Source organism: Elaeis guineensis, chromosome 12 (assembly GCF_000442705.2).
Source record: "Elaeis guineensis isolate ETL-2024a chromosome 12, EG11, whole genome shotgun sequence".
In the NCBI taxonomy this organism is placed as follows: Eukaryota; Viridiplantae; Streptophyta; class Magnoliopsida; order Arecales; family Arecaceae; genus Elaeis; species Elaeis guineensis.
This window is the reverse complement of record NC_026004.2, coordinates 17418624-17439615: the sequence shown is the minus strand read 5'-3', so window position 1 is coordinate 17439615 and position 20992 is coordinate 17418624. Positions and strand designations below refer to the sequence as shown.

The window sequence follows — 20992 nt, the reverse complement described above, 5'->3', positions numbered from 1 at the left end:
TAGAATCGGAATGGAATTCTCTCCAATCACGTGGCTGGAATGGGAGTCATCCATTTCGATTTTCATTTCAAATCTTCATTTTGATTTTGATTCTGATCATGAATCAAATATTTCAAAAAATTTGATCATTTCGATTCCAGCTACAAACCAAATATTCTTTGAAGTAGATCAACATTGCAGAACCAGTCCAGAAGTTTAAGCTGTTCGGAGGAGGGTTGATCAGGTTAATAAACTCACGTGGCCCCTCTCTTATTAGTCAATATCGGGCTATAATATTTGGGAGCTTCATTCCTACTGATGGCCATTTGGATGGTGTCCGTGCTGGGACAGAGTGGGGCGGCTAGGCTACTCGTGTGAGTTGTTGGCCGGCGACCATCCACAGATCTAATTCTCGCATTTTGAGCATATCCTGCTCGTTGGCAAACCTGAATGCGACCACATCGTGAGGGGCTAGCAGCAACTCGATCCAGATTTCAAGGTTCGAGTCGACCGACAGTTCCTGGGCAATTAGATTCGGAGGTGGATGTTACTCCAGGAATTTGCTGACAAGGCAGAACAGTGGAAACCTGATAGAAATAGAATGCCAATACAAAAACCAATTGCCTGACCTAAATGGATCATAGTTACGTAGATCGAACTCCTACAAGTAGAAACTTACAAGGATAAATGATATGGATCTTAAATAATTGCTAAACTTCCACTAATAGCATAGCAAAGCATTAAAAAAAAAAAAAGGATGGAAAGCTACAGCAGATACATAGACAAATCCATGTATATATTTTTCGCTCAAAAAAATAAAAAAAAAAAGAAGAAGATATGTAATGATTTTTTTTTTTGCTTGTATTGATCAAAAGCAATAAAGTTGTCTAAAAAAAGCGCCAAAGCAAAAACTGTTTCTTTTCTCCTCTAGATCTGTCTTGCAAGAAGATCTATAAGTTGCTCTCTTTTTTTCCCCATTTTTTAATGTCTGATTTTATATTGCATTATTTCATAAACTATTGATGACTATAATTTTATCTTACAACTATAAATAAACTATTTACTTCTATCATCTCAAAAGAAAGATTACTAACATCGCAATAAAAGTTAGAAATCTATGATTCCAGCTTGGCATAACCAAAAATGTATTCATTTTTAAAAGAACATTTTTTGAGAAAAGTGCTTTTGCAATTTGAGTTTGCAAAACATAATTTATGGTTAAAAACTCTCCTTACATAAGCATAGAAAGATCATTTTTAGCAAACTGCGTGCTGAAGCAACAGAGCACACCCATAGAAAGATGAGGACTAGCCCCTATCAATATCAAAAGAGTAATAATAAAATCTAAATCCATAAATTCAATATCATATTTCACCATTCAAGGAGCAATAGAACCATTTGGATTCATTTTCTTACATGAAGTGCAGACTTTTGAAGCTCAAAAATTGACTGGTTTCTTAAATATCTCTGTTAATTACTACATTGCTTCCCTAGAATCTTATGGTTAATTTTGGATTTTTACGCTCCCTCCATTTAAACTCATTCTTATCAGGTTAAGGGCTTAGATCACACCAATTTCAACCACAACCACCTTGCTTGGCCTGTGGTTGGCCCCAAAAGAACCATAATTCATATGGACCATGAGCTAGATCCACTGTGGTATCATATATAGTAACCTAGAACATAGTCTCAAAAAGCAAATAGGAAGGTATTATTTAGGTTTCTTGAACCTATATAAATATCCAAGATATCTACAATACACAACCAATGCAGTACCAAACATACACTTGCATGGGTCCTCATATCTTTTTTTAACATTTATATAATTTCCTTCAAAAAAAAGAACATTTATATATTAAACCTTAAGCATCAAGAAGCTGGACTTGCACAAAAGCTCTGCTGCTAGCCACCATTGTAGCTGAGGATTACCTGATAGATAAAAACTACACAACCTCAGATTATTAGCTCCTGCATATGATCACTCCTTGAATTAAGCATCAATAAGTAAATCTACCGGTGGGGAACGGGCATGGGTTAGCACCAGCACCCTGATCTCGAAATGAAGCACAAGGTGCAGGAGTGACTCCACTGGATACTCCCTCAACATCAGTGCAGGTCCATGTCTGCTTCCTTGCCTTTGCTGCTAACTGGACTGTGACATTAGAAATGCAAATGCCTGTAAATGGTGCATTTGGAATCCCATGCAAACTCGCCACCTGTTTTACATTCTTGGCAATTATATTACTGTAACTGATCCCTTTGATGACTGGAATGGCATGGGGATCATACTTGTTATCAGGGTGGGACTTGTAGTTCCCATCCATCCGGAACACCCACTTCATGGTGTTGAGATTCATCCCCCTGACAAAGATATCCTTCACATAACCTCCCCTCCCCACAGCAGTCTTGATTCTGATCCCGGACTCCGAATCGATGGCGGTGATATCCTCAGCTCTCACATCCTGAATTCCACCAGACATCTCACTCCCTAGAGCAATGACAGCACTGGTTGGAGAGATGCAGGTAAGCCTTTGGATAATTATGTGCTGGCTCGGCATTCCAACAGCAATGCCGTACTCATCCCAGCCACTCTTAATTGCGACACAGTCATCACCGGAGACTATGTAGCAGTCCTCTATTCGAACATGGGAGCTGGAGTCTATCAGATGAAGAAAAACTCATATAAGTGGAATCAAAGTCTCCAATAATAATCAGAAGAAACAGCTTCAAGAGAGCAAAGACCGGAAGTTTTATGATACATTTGAACAATTTATTCTGAGAGAAGAATGACTTCAAGCAAATTTGCCTGTGGTTGGTTTTATAGAAGTTATATCCAAATTACTAAAATTGGGCATATACTGCTCATATTAGCTGATGATGAAACACAATAACCTTTAAATATTTGTTCTCAAGCTCTATCACTGGGCTAAGCAAGCCAATACAGTAATATAACCTCTTTCTGACAATGATAACTACTCAAAGAAAACAAAAGGTATTATGCTGAAATTTATCAAAAGCCTTACCTCAACTTTTGGGATCAGCTTCATAAATGCTAACCAGCATTAATGCAAGCTAGAATGGCATAAATTAGCAAACCAAATTTCTAGAACACATCAAGAGTACCTGGGTTGATCCCATCTGTGTTTGGAGAATGGACTGGCGCAAGTATCGTGATTTGCGAAATTACGATATTGCTGCAAAATTTACTTATTTCAGTCACAACCATGCCTTCAATGTAAATGACTGATGGTCTCAAATTTGGATTAGGAACATGATCAAACCTGCTGTAAACTGGATGGATGTTCCATGTAGGAGAGTTGAGTAGTGTAAGATTGGATATAAGGATCTGGTCCGAGTGCATTAGTTCGATGAGATACCCACGTGTGTATTTAAGTTTGCCTTCATGGAAGTTCTTCCACCAGAACGCCCCCTGCCCATCAATCGTTCCATTGTCCCCTGAAATTTTTGAGATGATGCATTGGGAACTAATGACTCTCATGGCACTCTTATTATTACCATTATACTCTTGTCAATCATAAGAACTAGCTTGATGGTTGTCATATATATACCTGCAATAACAACATCAGTGAGGTGTGATCCTCCAATAAGGCTGCTGTATCTCCCACCAGAATGGTCTCTTCCTCTCCCATATGAGGGTAGGGGATCGATGACCGGCCATTCAATCATATCCTGTGCCAAATTATGAAAATGAAGTTTTAAATGTCCCCTTTGTTGAAAATTTGAAAGCATTGCAGCTCAATAAGAGAGGAATTCATATCAAAACCTTACAATGAGAAAAGGTTTGATTTGAAAACTAAAACGGCAAGCTCAATCAGAGAGGAGTCCAGATTAAACCATGTTACAATACAAGACTTGATTTCAAAACTATAAAAGCTATAAAAAACTGGTACTTGTTACTGATGGTTTCACCACCATTGATATTTTCATCTGAAGAACTACCGAACCAAGCTTGCAGTTATACATTGGATAAGACATTAGCTTTTCTTGTTACCGCAAGAAATATTTTTCCTGATCAAGTAGTTCATTGAATATGTAAAATTACATGTCTTTTTAAAAGTATTAATAGTTTGTTGCTCTTGTCAACAAATACATCAGGTTTCATTGGACATAGATTTAGTAGAGTTCTAAAGTCATGGTTTAGGATTCTTAAATATGCCAGTTTCAAGAATATGCTTTGCATATGTGAAAGTATTTTGGTCTATTGATTAATTCACTTCTTTGTGATGATTGAGTTGTCCAATTGCGTGACTTTGTTTGCTTTTTTCCTTCAGAATCAGGATATTTTTAGTTTTTTTTTATTCAAAAAGAGCAAGTATATACAAGAAAATCAGAACAGTCATTATGTAGTACAAAAAGATTAGTTTGATGCTTTGGCAATTGGCAAAACATTATTATAAATACTACAGAATTATGGAGCTATGTTTAAAGATTGGAATTGAAGGAGTATATGACATATGCTGTTTAATTAATATTAATGTTAATATTAATTATAAATTTATAGTATATGGAAAAATAGGGGAAAAGAAAAGAAAACGAAGAAGGAAAGAGAAGAGATGCGATGACCAGAAGCCAGACCTGGGTCGCGAGGATGACGGCGTCGCGGTGGAGGAAGAGGGTGAAGGAGTTGGTGAGATTGAAAGGCCCCGTCAGCCACCGCCCAGCCGGCACGAACAGCATCCCACCGCCGCCACCGGCGAACTGTGCGAGGTGCGCCACCGCCGCGTGGAACGCCTTCGTGTTGGAGGTGATGCCATCGCCGACCCCACCGAAGTCCTTCAGCGATGCTGTGTGGGTGCGTTGTCTCACTGCCCCACCTCTGGTTGCGCTGCCTGCGCTGCCGCCGGGGAGGTGGACGCTCCGCCCGGCACATTCCACCGTTTCCATGGATGCTGCCATTAATGCAATACATAACGCCAGGGTCTGGAAGAGATGGGAGGTATATGAGTGAGAGAAGAAGAACAGAGAAACAGGGGAGAAATACTTAGAGAAGGAAGGGAAGTATAGGATTAGTAGTGCTAATTTCCGGGTTTTTTTTTTTTTTTTTTTTGGAGGATGGAGAAGAAAAGATGGAATTGTTTTAAGAAAGAACAAATGAGATAGACAGTGGGGACCAGAAAAAGAGCTCTTTTTTCTTTTTTCCCAAAAATTGATTGCAATATGGTATCTTCGAAAAAAAATTATTATGGATGGTAGTATTTAACAAATTCTCTATTTTATTGAAGCAAAGAAGCAAAAATGCCTTCTTCTCATTTCTTTTGGGGAACAACTAGAAGAATGAGATCGAAGAGAAGAAGAAGAAGGACCAAAAGAGTAGTAACATTTTGGGACATTCTTCCTCTGCTTTGGAAGGATGCGAATAGAAAAAAAAAAAGAAGGAAAAGAAGGCTTTTTAAGGAAATTTTGATAACTAATGGAGGCTTTTACCTCCTTAGTCTCCATTTCCATCAAAAAAAAAAAAAACAAAAAAGGGAAAAAAAAAATGGGGTCTCTGAGAAAAAACTCGAGAGAAGAAGAAGAAGAAAGTGTAAATGAACAGTCGTTATAAAACTTGCATACATTTTCCATTGTTTCTACGAAGAATGAAGGAAAACAGAGCTCTTCTTCTTCTTCTTGGTATAGGATGGGGAAAAGGTGGATGGAAAATACCTGGGATGCGATCCTATTGCGCCTCTGCCACTCCATTTTCGGACAAGGTTAGCGAGGTCAGCAGCTGCGCCCAGAGAAAGAGAGAGAGTGAGAAGGACGACAAGTTGAGGAGATTTATTTATAGGGCGTTTTAATTCTCCGGCATATACCGTATTATACACTGCGTATTATCTGATGACCATCTATCTTATAATGATGATTATTCGGAAATGCACAGCATTCTGCACCTTGAAGGGATCCTGATTGTTAGCTCTTAACTTCCATTAGGATGCACTGAGATAATTATAATGTATGCTAAAAATAATTGTTGTTGGCTTTAGATTTACTGTAGTTATTGCTATTTGTCTTTTAAAATTTTAATAACACTTTATGATTGGCTCACTCTATGTATTTAATACTCTAGGATACACTAGGGATAACTGTAATAGGCTTTATTTAACCGGCGCAGATTAACGATCAATTTAGAGAGTAATAGCCTCCACTATCTTGATCTGCGTAAATATTATTTTTTCAAATAGCAATAACTCCAATAAATCTAAAGCCAACAACAATTTATGATTGACCATTGATTATATAAATATTTATATCGCATTTGTATTTAATACTTAGGATACACTCTGGGTAATTGTAATAGGCTTTATTTAACTGGCGCTGGATGGACGCTTGTTAAGATTAATAATCATTTTAGAGAGTAATAGTCTTCACTATCTTGATTTATATAAATATTATTTTTCAAATGGCAAGGTTGTCCACGAGAATCCAACCAAAATAGTTCAGTCATTTATATATAAATTTCTCTAAATTTAGGAACCGGATCTTCTGCGGTACTTAAAAAGTATAGGATGCTATACATATTTTGAAACATCCATCAAAGACCATCAAGATCAGTCCCCTCCTGATCGTTCTTGTCCTGCTTTTTAATCGAAGCCCCGACATTCATCAGAATTCAAATTTGGATCACTTGCATCAAAGCAAAGATCCGTTCTACCAAGCCACTCCCTCAACGGTAGTCTTTGATTACTTCGATATCAATGCATATAGGATAAATTTAAAGATGTAGCTGCAGACAAAATTATCTTTGAAATATATATAATTATGTATAAAAACTAGCTTACTCGTTTACGTAGACATGGTGTAAAATACCGTCTAGGGGTTGAACATAAAAGAGTTAGCAAATAAAGGATTGGATGTTAAGTTCAACTGTATTATAGCTGTATCACCGGTATATCCTTTTATTTCTGGCTATTAAACTTTTTCTCTGGAAAAGCCATCAAGGTTATCAAGGACAAGCTCCAATTCATGCCTTTCATGCTTGCTCTGACACCAATGAACTGGTCCACAAGTACTATGAGAGATTGCTAAGCAATTTAAATGTACAGTACCGTTCTATTATAAGATTTATAACATCGGGTGCATGTTTGGGTTGTCAAACTCTAAGCAATAAGAGATTGACATGTCCTTGGATTATATGTGACTCCAAGTCCAATTAGTGTTACTCTGCCATTTATATTTGCATCGGCGTCATCATCTTTTCTTTTTGTTTTTCTTTTTCTAAACAAACCAACAAGGTTTTGGCCCAACAATTGGTTTATCTTTGCTTTTTGAAAGGTTATGTTTTCTGGGCATGTTGTGCATAATATGGAGATCTTTTGAATTGTCTAATGTTATTTGGGATACATGTCCCAAGTTATGTAGCCCATTTCTTTGACTAACCACAAGGAAACAAATTCTTAGTTTATCAAAGTTCAACATTAAGATGACCAATTTGGGAAATTTTGGCTCATGTGTGGTGGTGGTTCATTCAGTAGTGGCTTATAAGTCAATGATTCCAAGGTGGTGGACAAGTGCCACCATATCAATTAAAGAAACGAAAACAGCTTCCTGGAGTGGTCAAAGCATTGAATTGCAAATTGACTCCTTAATGTTAGGCAAGATTGATTAATCACTATTTTAATATATTAATTTATGTAAAAAATTGTTTATATGTTCAGAAAGTCAATATTCAGTAATTGATAGCCAGTTGCTTTTATCTCAACTAGTTTTTTTTTTTTTTGGTTGATACCCCTCTCGTTGGCATTGGAGCCTTAAATCAATTGGAAAGTAATACACTATGTCATTATTTCTCAAAGAAAAAATGGGTGTTGATGGTAATCTTGAAAAATCAACAATCGGATGCTTTCCAATTCGCCTACTTGATTTATCTAGAATTAACAATCTTAGTTTAGCAGTTTTAGAGATTAATATCCATTGCATTTGTTTCAATCTTTTTGGCCATAAAAGCTATGATTTTTCCTATAATAATTTTTTTTCTTTCATCCCTCCTTACTCCACTTCTCTATCAGTGTTAATCTTCACATTCCCCTTTAGAGTAGCTGCACTGGTTGAGATAGGAATGACTCGGGCATTAGACGCCCGTGACTAGCGTAATACGTTTCATATGAGTGGTACCATCAATTCAAGACCACATTATTTGCAATGTATCCAATGCAGAGGCATCTCAAGCATTGCCGTAACAAGGCACCCAATTTCATCAATTTCGTTTCATTTTGTCAATAATCCGATAAAGAGAAATTATACCCTATACAATATACACCATGCTAATCATCTTAGCTTGTTCTCATAGGATCTACTCATTATGTGCTTGCCTCGATGATTAATTGACCGATAAAAATGAACCTAGATGATTAGCATAGTGCATAACCATATTGATGCATGGGGTGTGGGATATGATATCTTTGATGAATGGCTCAACCTTGCACAAATTGCGTATCCATGATGCATCGCATCAATCTTGTCTTGATGTTGGATAGAAAAAAAAATTTATAAAGAAACATACAAAATCTAGAAGGATAACTGTTCGGATTGGAGTACAAGACATTATCATGTTTTAACATGTTCATCGTCGAATACCACATGCCACAAATTGAGAGAGAGAGAGAGAGAGATGATTTTGTGTATCCCGGTATCCCGTGTCGCTTAGGACTGGGTCTGAGATCTTTCGGTGGGACGGCTCCCACCCCTCAATCAGTAAGGAGCCTAAAGCATTGGAGCCAACCAGCTAAGTATGTCCGAAAATAACCATCATTGTCCGCTTGACAACCGACAAAGCGACATGAATGATGTCTAAAGCTTTTTATCTAAGTTCAACTCAAATTTTATCCTGCCATTAAATCATTGGCGTGTATATAAAATAGTGTAACTTAGTACAATGCTACATGGATAATATCCATGCTGCTTACTCATTGTTTTAGCAAAGAGTTCAAATCTCCTATGTTACAATATGGTATCATTATGAATAACCGTCGTATCATCCATCCTAGAGATGATGGCTCCCATTCATTTCTAAAACACAATGAGACACCGCGAGCACATCATATGATACGAGTTGTAATGATGAAGAAAATTTATTTGTTTCCAAGATAAATAATGCGATGACTATCCGTGATGACACCGTACTCTACAATATAAAAGTTGCACTGCATCCTGTTTCTTCAATAAAAGTACTACATCAATAAGACTATCATTTGTTATTAAGCCTCTCATCATGGTATCAAATTATGAAAGATCTCATTTACAAACCTTGATGGTGGTATTTCAACTGTATTTCTTAGAAGAAAAATACAAATCCTTTTTTCGATTCCAGGTCCGTAGCTGCTGCAATTGCTGCTACTCAACATCAAATTGCTTCTCCATTTCTTATCATTCCACCTTATTGTAGAATATCTAAAATATGCACTTAATTCTCTAGATAACACCGTTCTGATGTTAGAATCTGGGGGCATCTTATGTAGAAACATGACCATCAACTTAGGAGGTATCTAGGCTTGTGCAAGAAGTAGCGATTAGGCCGGTGAGGAATGGGCCCATCAACTTTGCCGTATCTACCACATTTCAGTTGGAAACCACCAACCCACTGCCCCACGCATGGTCAAAAGCTTGGTGGTTAGCAGGCCAATAAAACCGTTTAAGAAAAGTTAGGAAAAGTTAGAAATCATCCGTGTCTTAAAGCAAACATCCACACTATCCCTTGTGGGCAAGAGAACGGAAATTGTGTCATCAAGGCTTGGCACAACGTCCGGCAACCTCTTGCTTGCATCCCATGTCATCTATTTCCCTCAGTTTATGTATGCATGCACGCATGCATGTAGGCTTATAGTAGTATCTTTTTCATGCATGCTCCTACCTACGAGCTTTGAACCGTAGTAGCGTTGCATTAGTCTCAGCAGGATATTATTTCCACTTCTGTGAAAGTTGTGAACTATGTTGAAATGGTTGATAATATTTTCATAAGTTAGAGAATTGATATATATTTTGGTCTTTATCAACATCTCTTGCTGATCTTGAGAGCTGATTGGGTCAAGCATATGCATCCTCACTTGAGATCAGTACTCCAACCAATGTAAGTACTTGTGATGGCCCAAATCCAGGGTCCAACTATCAAGAATCCCAGCCAAAGCCCAAACGAAAAAAAAAAAGAAAAATAGAGGAGAAGACTCCCGAAGGGAGTCTTCTTCCTCCTCTCACCGGCTCCCAATCGGAGTCGGAGACGAACTCCCTCTGGCTCTATTTAAGGAGGAGATCCCTCCTCTCTTCCTTCCATCGAAGATTCTAAGCCCGATCGGCGGCAATCGCTGGAAAAATCCCGTGGAAGACCGTCCCTGTGCCGTCCAATTTTTCGCCGGAAAAGCTTCGCCGGCGTCGGAGGTAAGCCTCCTCCTCTTCCTCTCTTCTCCCTTTTCCTTCCCGTGCCGGTGTGCATGCTCGCCGGCGACCAGAGTCGCCGGATTTTGTTGCGGAAGAACCTTTCATTTTGCCATTTTTTCCGACGCCGGTGGTCACCGCCGACCACCAGTTTGGTCTCCCTCTTGCCGTCGGATCACCCCCCTTCGGCCACCAACCATCTCCGTGCCGACTGCATAGTCGATCGGCCAACTAATGAGGGGATTAAAGATCCCCTGTTTCGGCCCAAAAGAAACCCACGGGAAAAGAAGAAGAAAAGAAGAAGAAGGAGGAAAAGAAAAGAAAAAGAAAAGAAAGAAAAGAAAAAGAAAAGAAAAAAAAAGAAAAAAATAATATAATAATAATATAATAATAATAAATAGGATTTTCTCCTCTCTCTTCCGTGAAGGAAAAAGAAAAAAAAAAGGAGAAAGAAAGAAAAGAAGAAAGAAAAAAATAAAATAAATTAATTAATAAATAATAATATAAATAATAAAATATGAGAAAGAAAGTTTCTCTCTCTTTCCTCTCTTCCTTCAACTTGAACTAGTATTTTCTCTCTCTAGAATTGAACTTTCTCTCTCTACTTTCTTTCTCTAGAATCATCCCACTAGATTATTTCTCTTTCCTAAGATTTTTAGAATTTTGAGAAGAATGATGATGAATTTAAATGATCCTCGTGATGGATTTTTGATCTGTGATCGTCGGACGGTATACCGACACCCACTTTGATCAGATTAGGTATTTTTAAGATTTTAATTTCTATAATTTTATTAAATTATCCACATGATAATCTTAGCATGATTTGATTTGATCGATCGAATTTGTTGAATCATATCATCTGAGGAGTTCAAGATGAGTTTTCTCTCACTAGAATTTTTTTTCTCTAAAATTTTTTCTCTCTAAAATATTCTCTCTCTTGATTGATTCTCTCTCTAAAAAAAAGATTAGTGAATGAAAAAATTTCTTTTAATAGTCTTGATCTGATTCTAATGAAGAATCTTGATCTATGATTGTCAGACAGTGTACTGGCACCCACCTTAATCAGACCATGAATCTTTAAATTTGATCATCCATGATTTCAATCTAGCCATGACTTGATTTGATCATGTCGATTTCACCAATCGAGATATTGGACCAATCGTAATGTTGGATTGTGTCATCTGATCAATTCGAATTGTACCTCATGAATTCTCTCTCCTCTGATTTTCTCTCTCCATTTGATTTTATGAAATTGATGAAGAAACCTCGGTCCTATCACTTCGAATCCGATTTGATCTGATAGTCAAACTTTGGATCGTTTAGGTCCTAATTAGATTTTGATTAGATGAAATTAGATGATCGGACCCAATCTAAACCGTTGAAATATGATATTCGTATTCTTTTCTAATTATTGAAATTGATTCTGTATAGGATTGTGGATGTTTGATCATGGGATATCGCGATATGATCTACAAACAGAATTTTTAAAAGAAAAATTATAGAATTATGTGGATTTATTGGAATGCATTCGAGGTAAGTAATGTTTCACTTTTTCTAGATTTATCGATAAATTATAATGTATTTTTCTGACATGATTTGGGAAACGATGCATGAATTGGATGAATGGTATTTTGTTATAAAAATATCTTATTTGAAATGTTATGATGAAGCATGATTGAACATATTGATTTCATGATGCATTACATTGATTGATTTCGATACTACATGATTATATATTTTATTATCGAAATTAGAATATGAAATATGATTTATGAAGAATTATGATATAAGAAATATTATGAATTGATAACCTGACTATGTAAAGGATCCCGCCAATGGGGGCATATACGTTGGCAATTGATTGTCCTGAGAGTTTATGTCGTCAGCGAGACCAGCGACATGTCGCCAGAGAGACCAGCGACAAACTGCCAGTGAGACCAGCGGTTCCAAAGGACATGGCTGCCAGATGATTCGCAGCCTACCGCAAGCAGATACGCGGTATTATGATCCTGCCACAGGAAAAATGTGGTCATAGCTCATGGTTGACGAAAAGAATTGAAGAACAAAAGAAATTGAAATCTCGAAAGAAACTTGAATTTTTGAAAAAGAAATGAATTTGACATGAATTATATTGCATAATTGAAATTGATTTCAATTTGATGAACTCTATATGCTTATTTTCTATAAATGATTATTTACTTATATGCCTGATAAAATCTGTTGAGAAGTGATCATTGCTTACTGGGCTGTCTAGCTCATTACCTCTTATTTTATTATTTTTACAGATGTTGAGAAATTAAGATGATACAAGATATGAATAGAAGAGTGATCAGAAGTAGAATCTCTATACTTTTATTTTCGGTTGAAAGTCTTATTGAATTTGATGTAAAGACTATGAATCATTGTTGAATTTATTGAGACATTAAAGAAAAAAATTTAGGTCGTTATGTTTTGGATTTAAATTATTGAATAATTATTTTGCTGTTGTTTAAGAATAGCATGATAAGATGCCTTGCATGCTTATGGGAAGAGTTTTCTATGAGTATGCGGCGGTTGTCATGATCTTCGATTCACAATCTCGGGTCGGGAGTGTGACAGTACTGGTCCTGCAATATAAAATAGTTGCATCTAATTAATCAAATCAATCCCAGATACAGATATCTAAGATTCAATTAGCCTAACTAAAATATTGACTTATAATCATCATAACATGAAAGCAGAAAGCATGTTCGATAACTAAGCTTTCACTTTAGTAACATGGTGTGGCCTAGAAGATGCTCATCTCCAACGTACATCCAGGGGTTGGAATTCCTCTAGTTTCTATTGGCACAATATCTAAAAAGATTGACCTAGTTCTCAGGCACCATTGGTCCTCAATAGTTTGGCATGCATTAGTGCGATATTGGTAGGAGACCTGGCCAGGCTGACAACGGGATACCATCATAACAAGCATTAACAAGGGAAAAAGGTCTAGGAACTATACCGAATTTTGGTTTGGACGATACTACCTCTTATCAGTAGTTGTCCTCAAGAAATTATATGACATAGCGTTGCTTCAAATTATAGTACTTCTATAATTTTTTTTTAAAGGTCTTTTTGAAAGCATATTTTTTAAAAATAAATTTAAATTTTAAAAAAAAATAAAATTTATTTTGACAGACTATAGAAGTATGAGAATTAATAATTTCATCCTAATCTAGAAAAGGCCATCAAAAAACTTAATCCCATACACTTAATGCGATATTTGACAATTATGGCTTTCAAATGAAGTCATTTGAATTTATTTTTTTTGTATGTCTGAACTTTGAACTTTGTAGCTTAAATGCTCCTGCCACTATAAAAGGATGAAAGATGAAGAAGAACTCCCAAAACTATCCGCAAGGGGAGATAAAAAGTAAAAAGAAAGAAAAAAAAAAAGAAGAAGTAAAGATTAAAAAAAAAAAAAAGTAAAAAGAGGAGGAAGAAGAAGAAGGCAAAAAAAAAAAAGATGAAAAAAAAAAGAAAGAAGAAATGAAAGGAGAAGAAAAGAAAAAAATAATAAAAAAATAAAAAAAAGATAATAATAATAATAATAATAATAATAATAATAATAATAATAAAAGAAAGATAACTTTCACATATAAATTTGATTCACTATTTAAGAATGAATATTGTTGGTGCAAAAATCCACCTGCGTCGGAAAGGCTGGAGTCGAGGGAGTCGCGGTAGCCGCCGGGACCTGCAAAAGAAGTCTAAATCGGAGGTGGGGTTGCTCCGGCAAGACCCTCCGATGCTCAAGTCAGCTCTTTGCCTCAACAAGAATGGAGTGCTCGAACGAAAATTTTAGCAGAGTTTCTAGGTAAAAAATGAGAGCTTAGAGAATAATGTATCTGGGATCCCCCTTTTATAGGCGGAGGGAGCAACAGACTGATAGCGACGGCTGTAACCGTCCGGCAGTGGGCTGCCCACAGTCAGGAGGAGTTTGCTGAGAAGAGTAGTGGAATGAAATCGTGGCTATCACCGGGATGTACCACGTGGAGTCTGTCGCGGGGGGTGGAGCGGCGTCCGTTGTCGTGGCTTGTCAGAGGATGGAGGAATCGCGTGGTATCCATCGCAGGAAGTGGAGCAGGATCATGACCATTATTGCGGTCTGCCAGGGAGTGATGGAGCCGCGTGAAATCTGTCGCAGGAAGTGGAGTAGAGTCGTGGCCATTGCTGTGGCCTGCTAGAGGATCCAGGTCTGTCGGTCGAAGTCCGGCGGGAGTGTCTGGCGGAGAGGGGGTGGCTAGTTGCCCGTCTGAGAGGAGCTCAGAGTCCGGCTCTCATGGGAGTTCGGACGAAGTCTTCCTTCAGTTGAAGTCGGGGATGAAGTTCGGCTTCTGCGGGAGTCCGGACGGAGTCTTCCAGTAGCTGGAGTTGGAGACGAGATCTGGCTCCCGTAGGAGCCCGGACGAAGTCCTCCTGCAATTGGAGTTGTGAGTGAAGTCCGACTCCCGTAGGAGTCCGGACGAAGTTTACCTGTGAGCGAAGTCGTGGGCGGAGCCCGGCTCCCGTAGGAGTTCGGGCGACGTCCGCCTGCAGGCGGAGTCGGGAACGAGGTCCGGCTCTCGTAGGAGCCCGGGTGGAGTTTTCCCGTAGCTGGAGCTGGAGACAAGATCTGGCCCCCGTAGGAGCCCGGGCGAAGTCCTCCTGCAATTGGAGTTGTGAGTGAAATTCGGCTCCCGTAGGAGTCCGGACGAAGTTTACCTGTAGACAAAGTCGTGGGCGGAGCCCGGCTCCCGTAGGAGTCCGGGCGACGTCCGCCTGCAGCCGGAGTCGGAAACGAGGTCCGGCTCCCGTAGGAGCCCGGGCGGAGTTTTCTCGCAGCTGGAGCTGGAGACGAGATCTGGCTCCCGTAGGAGCCCGGACGAAGTCCTCCTGCAATTGGAGTTGCGAGTGAAGTCCGGCTCTTGTAGGAGTCCGGATGAAGTTTACCTGTAGACGAAGTTGTGGGCAGAGCCCGGCTCCCGTAGGAGTCCGGGCGACGTCCGCCTGCAGCCGGAGTCGGGAACGAGGTCCGGCTCCCGTAGGAGCCCGGGCGGTGTTTTCCCGCAGCTGGAGCTGGAGACGAGATCTGGCTCCCGTAGGAGCCCGGGCGAAGTCCTCCTGCAGTTGGAGTTGTGAGTGAAGTCCGGCTCCCGTAGGAGTCCGGACGAAGTTTACCTGTAGATGAAGTCATGGGCGGAGCCCGGCTCCCGTAGGAGTTCGGGCGACGTCCGCCTGCAATCGGGGTCGGGAACGAGGTCCGGTTCTCGTAGGAGTCCGGGCAGAGTTTTTCCGCAGCTGGAGCTGGAGACGAGATCTGGCTCTCGTAGGAGCCCAGACGAAGTCCTCCTGCAGTTGGAGTTGTGAGTGAAGTCCGACTTCCGTAGGAGTCCAGACGAAGTTTACCTATAGACGAAGTTGTGGGCGAAGCCCGGCTTCCGTAGGAGTTTGGGCGACGTCCGCCTGCAACCGGAGTCGGGAACGAGGTCCGGCTTCCGTAGGAGCCCGGGCGAAGTCCTCCTGCAGTTGGAGTTGTGAGTGAAGTCCGACTCCCGTAGGATTCCGGACGAAGTTTACCTGTAGACGAAGTCGTGGGCGGAGCCCGGCTCCCGTAGGAGTTCGGGCGACGTCCGCCTGCAGCCAGAGTCGGGAATGAGGTCCGGCTCCCATAGGAGCCCGGGTGGAGTTTTCCCGCAGCTGGAGCTGGAGACGAGATCTGGCTCCCGTAGGAGCCCGGGCGAAGTCCTCCTGCAGTTGGAATTGTGAGTGAAGTCCGGCTTCCGTACGAGTCCGAACGAAATTTACCTGTAGACGAAGTCGTGGGCGGAGCCCGGCTTCCATAGGAGTTCGGGCGACGTCCGCCTGCAGCCGGGGTCGGGAACGAGGTCCGGCTCTCATAGGAGCCCGGGCGGAGTTTTCCCGCAGCTGGAGCTGGAGACGACATCTGGCTCCCGTAAGAGCCCGGGTGAAGTCCTCCTGCAATTGGAGTTGTGGGTGAAGTCCGGCTCCCGTAGGAGTCCGGACGAAGTTTACCTGTAAACGAAGTTGTGGGCGGAGCCCGACTCCCGTAGGAGTCCGGGCGACGTCTGCCTGCAGCCGGAGTCGGGAACGAGGTCCGGCTCTCATAGGAGCCCGGGCAGAGTTTTTCCGCAGCTGCAGTTGGAGACGAGATCTGGCTCCCATAGGAGCCCGGGCGAAGTCCTCCTGCAATTGGAGTTGTGAGTGAAGTCCGGCTCCCGTAGGAGTCCGGATGAAGTTTACCTGTAGACAAAGTCGTGGGCGGAGCCCGGCTCCCGTAGGAGTCCGGGCGACGTCCGCCTGCAGCCGGAGTCGGAAACGAGGTCCGGCTCTCGTAGGAGCCCGAGCGGAGTTTTCCCGCAGCTGGAGCTGGAGACGAGATCTGGCTCCCGTAGGAGCTCGGGCGAAGTCCTCCTGCAATTGGAGTTGTGAGTGAAGTCCGGCTCCCGTAGGAGTCCGGACGAAGTTTACCTGTAAACGAAGTCGTGGGCGGAGCCCGGCTCCCGTAGGAGTCCGGACGACGTCCGCCTGCAGCCGGAGTCGGGAACGAGGTCCGGCTCTCGTAGGAGCCCGGGCAGAGTTTTCCCGCAGCTGGAGCTGGAGACGAGATCTGGCTCCCGTAGGAGCCTGGGCGAAGTCCTCCTGCAATTGGAGTTGTGAGTGAAGTCCGGCTCCCGTAGGAGTCCGGACGAAGTTTACCTGTAGACGAAGTCGTGGGTGGAGCCCGGCTCCCGTAGGAGTCCGGGCAACGTCCGCCTGCAACCGGAGTTGGGAACGAGGTCCGGCTCTCGTAGGAGTCCGGATAAAATCTAGTAGTTGTAGGAATCTACTGTTGGAGAAGTTCAGCCGTTGGCGAAGTCCGGGGCAGTTCGGATTGGAGTTGAACCTGGCTGGAAGAAGCCTGGAAGGGATTCGGGGAACAACTGATAGTCGTGGAAGGTCGGTTGGTGGCGGAGCTCAGCGAGCACTTGGGGCGGTTTAATAGATGACTGGAGAAACTCGTGTTGAAGGAGCTCGGGTGGTGCAGTGGGAGCTCGTACGTCTGGGGAATTCAGTCAGCACTGTGGAAATCCGGCTGTTGGGGAAGTCCGGAGAGATACCATCTACAGTCGAAAGCCGGAGGAGTTCTGGGAGGGTCAATCCTGTCAAGAACTTCGACTGAGGGTATTTCATACCCAACACCAGTCCCCCTACTTTCGAGTTCGAATTTCGAATGAAGAAAGTACGGAGAGATTGTCACAGCCGAAGTTGCTCCCTTGATGCTCGCACGCAATCGTCCTCAGATATTTTCGCATTCAATGCGCATGCGCTGGGGTCTTTCCAAATCGAGACGATCCGAAGAGGCTCTTTTGGAACCTGCAGTGGAACGGTGCTCAAGGCGTGGCGCAATAAAGGCTCTGTCAGCCGTCTGCCACTTTTTAACCGCCCGCTGTGGTGAGTGGGACACGCGGCGAAAACAGACCGGTCAGAGGGGATTCACAATCGTCATTATGCCAGATCTCGGGTCCTATTTAAACCCGCGCTCCTCCAAGAGTCCTGCTCTATCTGACGGTCTCGTTCTGGCGCCCTTCTTCTCTCTGAGAACTTCGATTTTTCTCAACGCTCTTTCCAGCCTTAGGCGTTCCTCGAGCCGTCCCCATTTCCGCACCTTCGCACCTCTCTGAATCACTTAGGTTAGTCTCGAAACTCCTTCCTCTTTTTGTTCTTCTTTTTGCCGTTTGATCTTTCTTCCTCTTGCTCTGCACATCAGTCCCCTGAGACCTTATCCGTGATTTTTCCCGATTTTTAGGGATTTTGCCTCTGTAAGTGGTCTTCGAGTGATTCTAGATGTCCTCCAGGGCTTCTTCTTCTAGCGGCTCTAGGAGTTCGTCTATCTCGGTCTCTCAGAGTCCTCAGGCGGTAGATGAATCGGTAGCTAGAGCTGAACCTCGTCTGGTTTTTGCACCGGACGTCATTCCTTGTTCTCTGACTCCAGACAAACTCCAACTGATAAGAGTTCAGTATGGGGTTCCTCCAGAGTACGAACTGAAACTTCCTGGCCCGTCTGACCGGGCTAGTGCCCCTCCCTCCGGCTGCTTCTGCCTGTACCAGGAGGCCTTTCGTGCCGGACTTCGGCTTCCTCTTCCGCCTTTTGTCATTGCTCTTTTTCAGTTTCTGGACATTTCTCTGGCTTCGGTTGCACCGAACTCCTTTAGATTTTTGATAGGGTTCCTCTCTCTTTGTCATATAGTCGAAGTCCAGCCCATCTTTTTCTTGTTTAGATACTTCTACACTTTCAAGCATCATCCCATGATGAAGGATTGGTGGTACTTCTCCCCACAGTTCGGTAGAAAGGAGTTGTTGAAAGGTACCCCCTCTTCTATCCATAACTGGAAGGGAAAGTTTCTTTATATTCAATGCCCGACCTTGAGGCTAGAGTTGCCCCCTTGGGGCTCTCCGAGGGACTCCGTCCGTCGGGTGCCCAGCCTGGGGGGGACGATCATCAAGCCTCCCAGAAACTCCTCAAATATCCAACTTTTTCTCTCTCCAACCTCCTGAAGGAGCAGTTTCTGTTCAACATCGGCTTGAGCTCCCTGGATCCCATCAGTATTTCATCTCTCCTTTTCTTTTCTTCTTTTCTTTTCTTTAAGTCTCTTTCTCCTACTTCTCTTCTTTTCTTCTTTTTCACGCCCCCTTCTCTCTCTTTTTCTCTCTTTCCTTTCTTTTTTTTTTTTTTTTTTTAGGCATTGACGCTGAAGAAGCACAGATGCTTGCCAGGGGCCTGAAGGCTCTCAAAAGAAAAGGCGCCGCGGCCTCCGAGCCGGCGAAGAAGACCAGAGTGGAGGGGATGAGTTCGACCGCACGCGCCTAAGCGACCTCAACTACCGACGTCCTTGCAGACACTGAGCCTCCAGTCGCCCATGCTTCCTCGAGGGGTTTGAGTTCTCCTACCGAGGTCCCCGCTTCGGAGATCCGCCCTGAGGAGGTGCCAGGGGGTGAGAGGAGGAAGAGGAGGAAGACCTTGGCCCGCAGGGTCGGCAGTCGCCGGGCTGCCACTGAAGAATCCTGCGGCTCTGAAGAGGAGCAGGGGGGTGATCCCTTTAGTGACAGGGATCTAATAAAAAAGCTGGTAGATGGGTGCTCACTGCCCGAAGTCGTCCAGAGGATCGTCCGCGTCGATCCTGCACAACGAGTCTGGGACTCACTGGGGGCCTTCCTCGAGGTAAGCAGATTCATCCTCCTTTCTTCCTTTCGCTTCTTCAATTAATTAACTTCTCAGCTCCCATTCTGACCCTCCGATCGTTCTTGTAGCTCGGGCACCAACTCCTCGCCAACATCGAGACGACAAACAAGACGGTGGAAGGTCAGCAGGCCGAGGCTACCTGCCTTAAGGAAATGGCCCTCGAGGTGGCCGATCTCCGAGAGGTTCTTGAGAGAGAGAGACAGACCTCGATGGAACAGAAGGCCGCCTTGGAGGAGATGGTGAGGAGGGCGGAGGCCGAGGTTGCCAACATGGCGGAACAGATCCCGACCCTGGTCTCGGAGGCCAGGGTTCAAGCGGTGGAGGAGTTCAAGGCTTCCACTGAAATGAAGAAGTTGAAGGTTGAGTTCGGCCAAGCCGCGTTCAATAAAGGGTTCGAGCTCTGCCAGGAGAAGATGGTCGTGAAGTTCTCCGAGCTCGACCTCAGCTTCTTGGATGAGGTATCCAAGGATGAAGCTGGACCCTCCACCGTCGTCGCAGCCACCGCGGACCACCCCCCAGAGGTGCCGAGTCCCGCCGTTGATCCAGAGGTCTGAGACCTCTAATCTTGTATTCTTCCTTTATTGCCATTTTTCTTCTTTCTTTTGTCTTCAAGAAATGTTCAGTCAATAAAATTGGTCTCCTCCTTGTGGGGGACTTTTCTTCTCTTCTTTTTCTTTCTTTTTTTTTTTTCTTCTTTGTAATGAGCTGCGTCTTAACGCGTTGACCTCCCGATGGCAGCGCCCTGCCGAAGCGCTTCCCTTGCCTCAGGAGATTCCACTGAAGTCCACGATCCAGCGCCTGAAGAAGGAGGTTCTTCATTTGATGAAAAGGTCGAAGAAGATGGAAGGCGAACTCCGCAGGTTAAGGGAGAGCCACTTTGAAGCCACCGCGGAGGCCACCCACTTTCAGAATCTCCACGTGAAGGGAATCATGGAGTACAGCCGGAGGAAGACGGACTTTGAGAAGGAGCTTGAGGAACACAAGAAGTGTGCCAGCGATCAAATTTGGGCTCAAGCTGCCAAGATCAGTTCTCTCAGGGTGGAACTGTCGGCTGCCCAGGAGAGAATTAGCCAGTTGGAGAGGAGTTCATCCCGACTTTTGACTCGGGCCGACAGCGATCGGGAGTGGTTGAAAAAGGTCTCCGACCCCAGCAACAGGTCCAGGATGCCGAGGTGGGCTATGACGCGTACCGGGCCGGCTGGCGCAAGCAGGTGGATGAATACAGGGGGAGGCTCCGGATGGCGACCGATGAGGTTGCCCGCCTTCGAAGGCACCTAACTGAGGGGGATCAATCTGCCTCCGCTCGGGATTCCGACGAACTCTAATCCCTGAGGAGGACCGCAGAAGAACTATCCGTCGCTATTGGGGAGGGGAAGGCCGAGTTGCAGCAATTGAAGATCC

General features: G+C 43.1%; 1 protein-coding gene across 1 annotated transcript; it reads right to left on the bottom strand.

Moving 5' to 3' along the window:
* Positions 1–1696: 1696 nt before the first annotated feature.
* On the bottom strand, positions 1697–5781 carry LOC105054966 (probable polygalacturonase). Its single transcript, XM_010936633.2, has 6 exons — positions 5647–5781; positions 4576–4920; positions 3549–3669; positions 3261–3435; positions 3103–3173; positions 1697–2638 (listed from the first exon to the last, which is right to left on the bottom strand). The coding sequence occupies exons 1-6, from the start codon at positions 5680–5682 to the stop codon at positions 1977–1979; spliced, it is 1410 nt and encodes a 469-aa protein (XP_010934935.1). The 5' UTR covers positions 5683–5781; the 3' UTR covers positions 1697–1976.
* Between the last annotated feature and the right edge of the window lie 15211 nt (positions 5782–20992).

What these genes read in the sequence shown, in the direction of transcription:
- LOC105054966 (XM_010936633.2), bottom strand. Translation starts at nt 5,682, where the DNA reads ATGGAGTGGCAGAGGCGCAATAGGATCGCATCCCAG. An exon ending in GCAATAGGATCGCATCCCAG is followed by an intron (nt 4,921 to 5,646) that starts GTATTTTCCATC and finishes CATCTCTTCCAG; the next exon opens with ACCCTGGCGTTATGTATTGC. An exon ending in CCGTCATCCTCGCGACCCAG is followed by an intron (nt 3,670 to 4,575) that starts GTCTGGCTTCTG and finishes AATTTGGCACAG; the next exon opens with GATATGATTGAATGGCCGGT.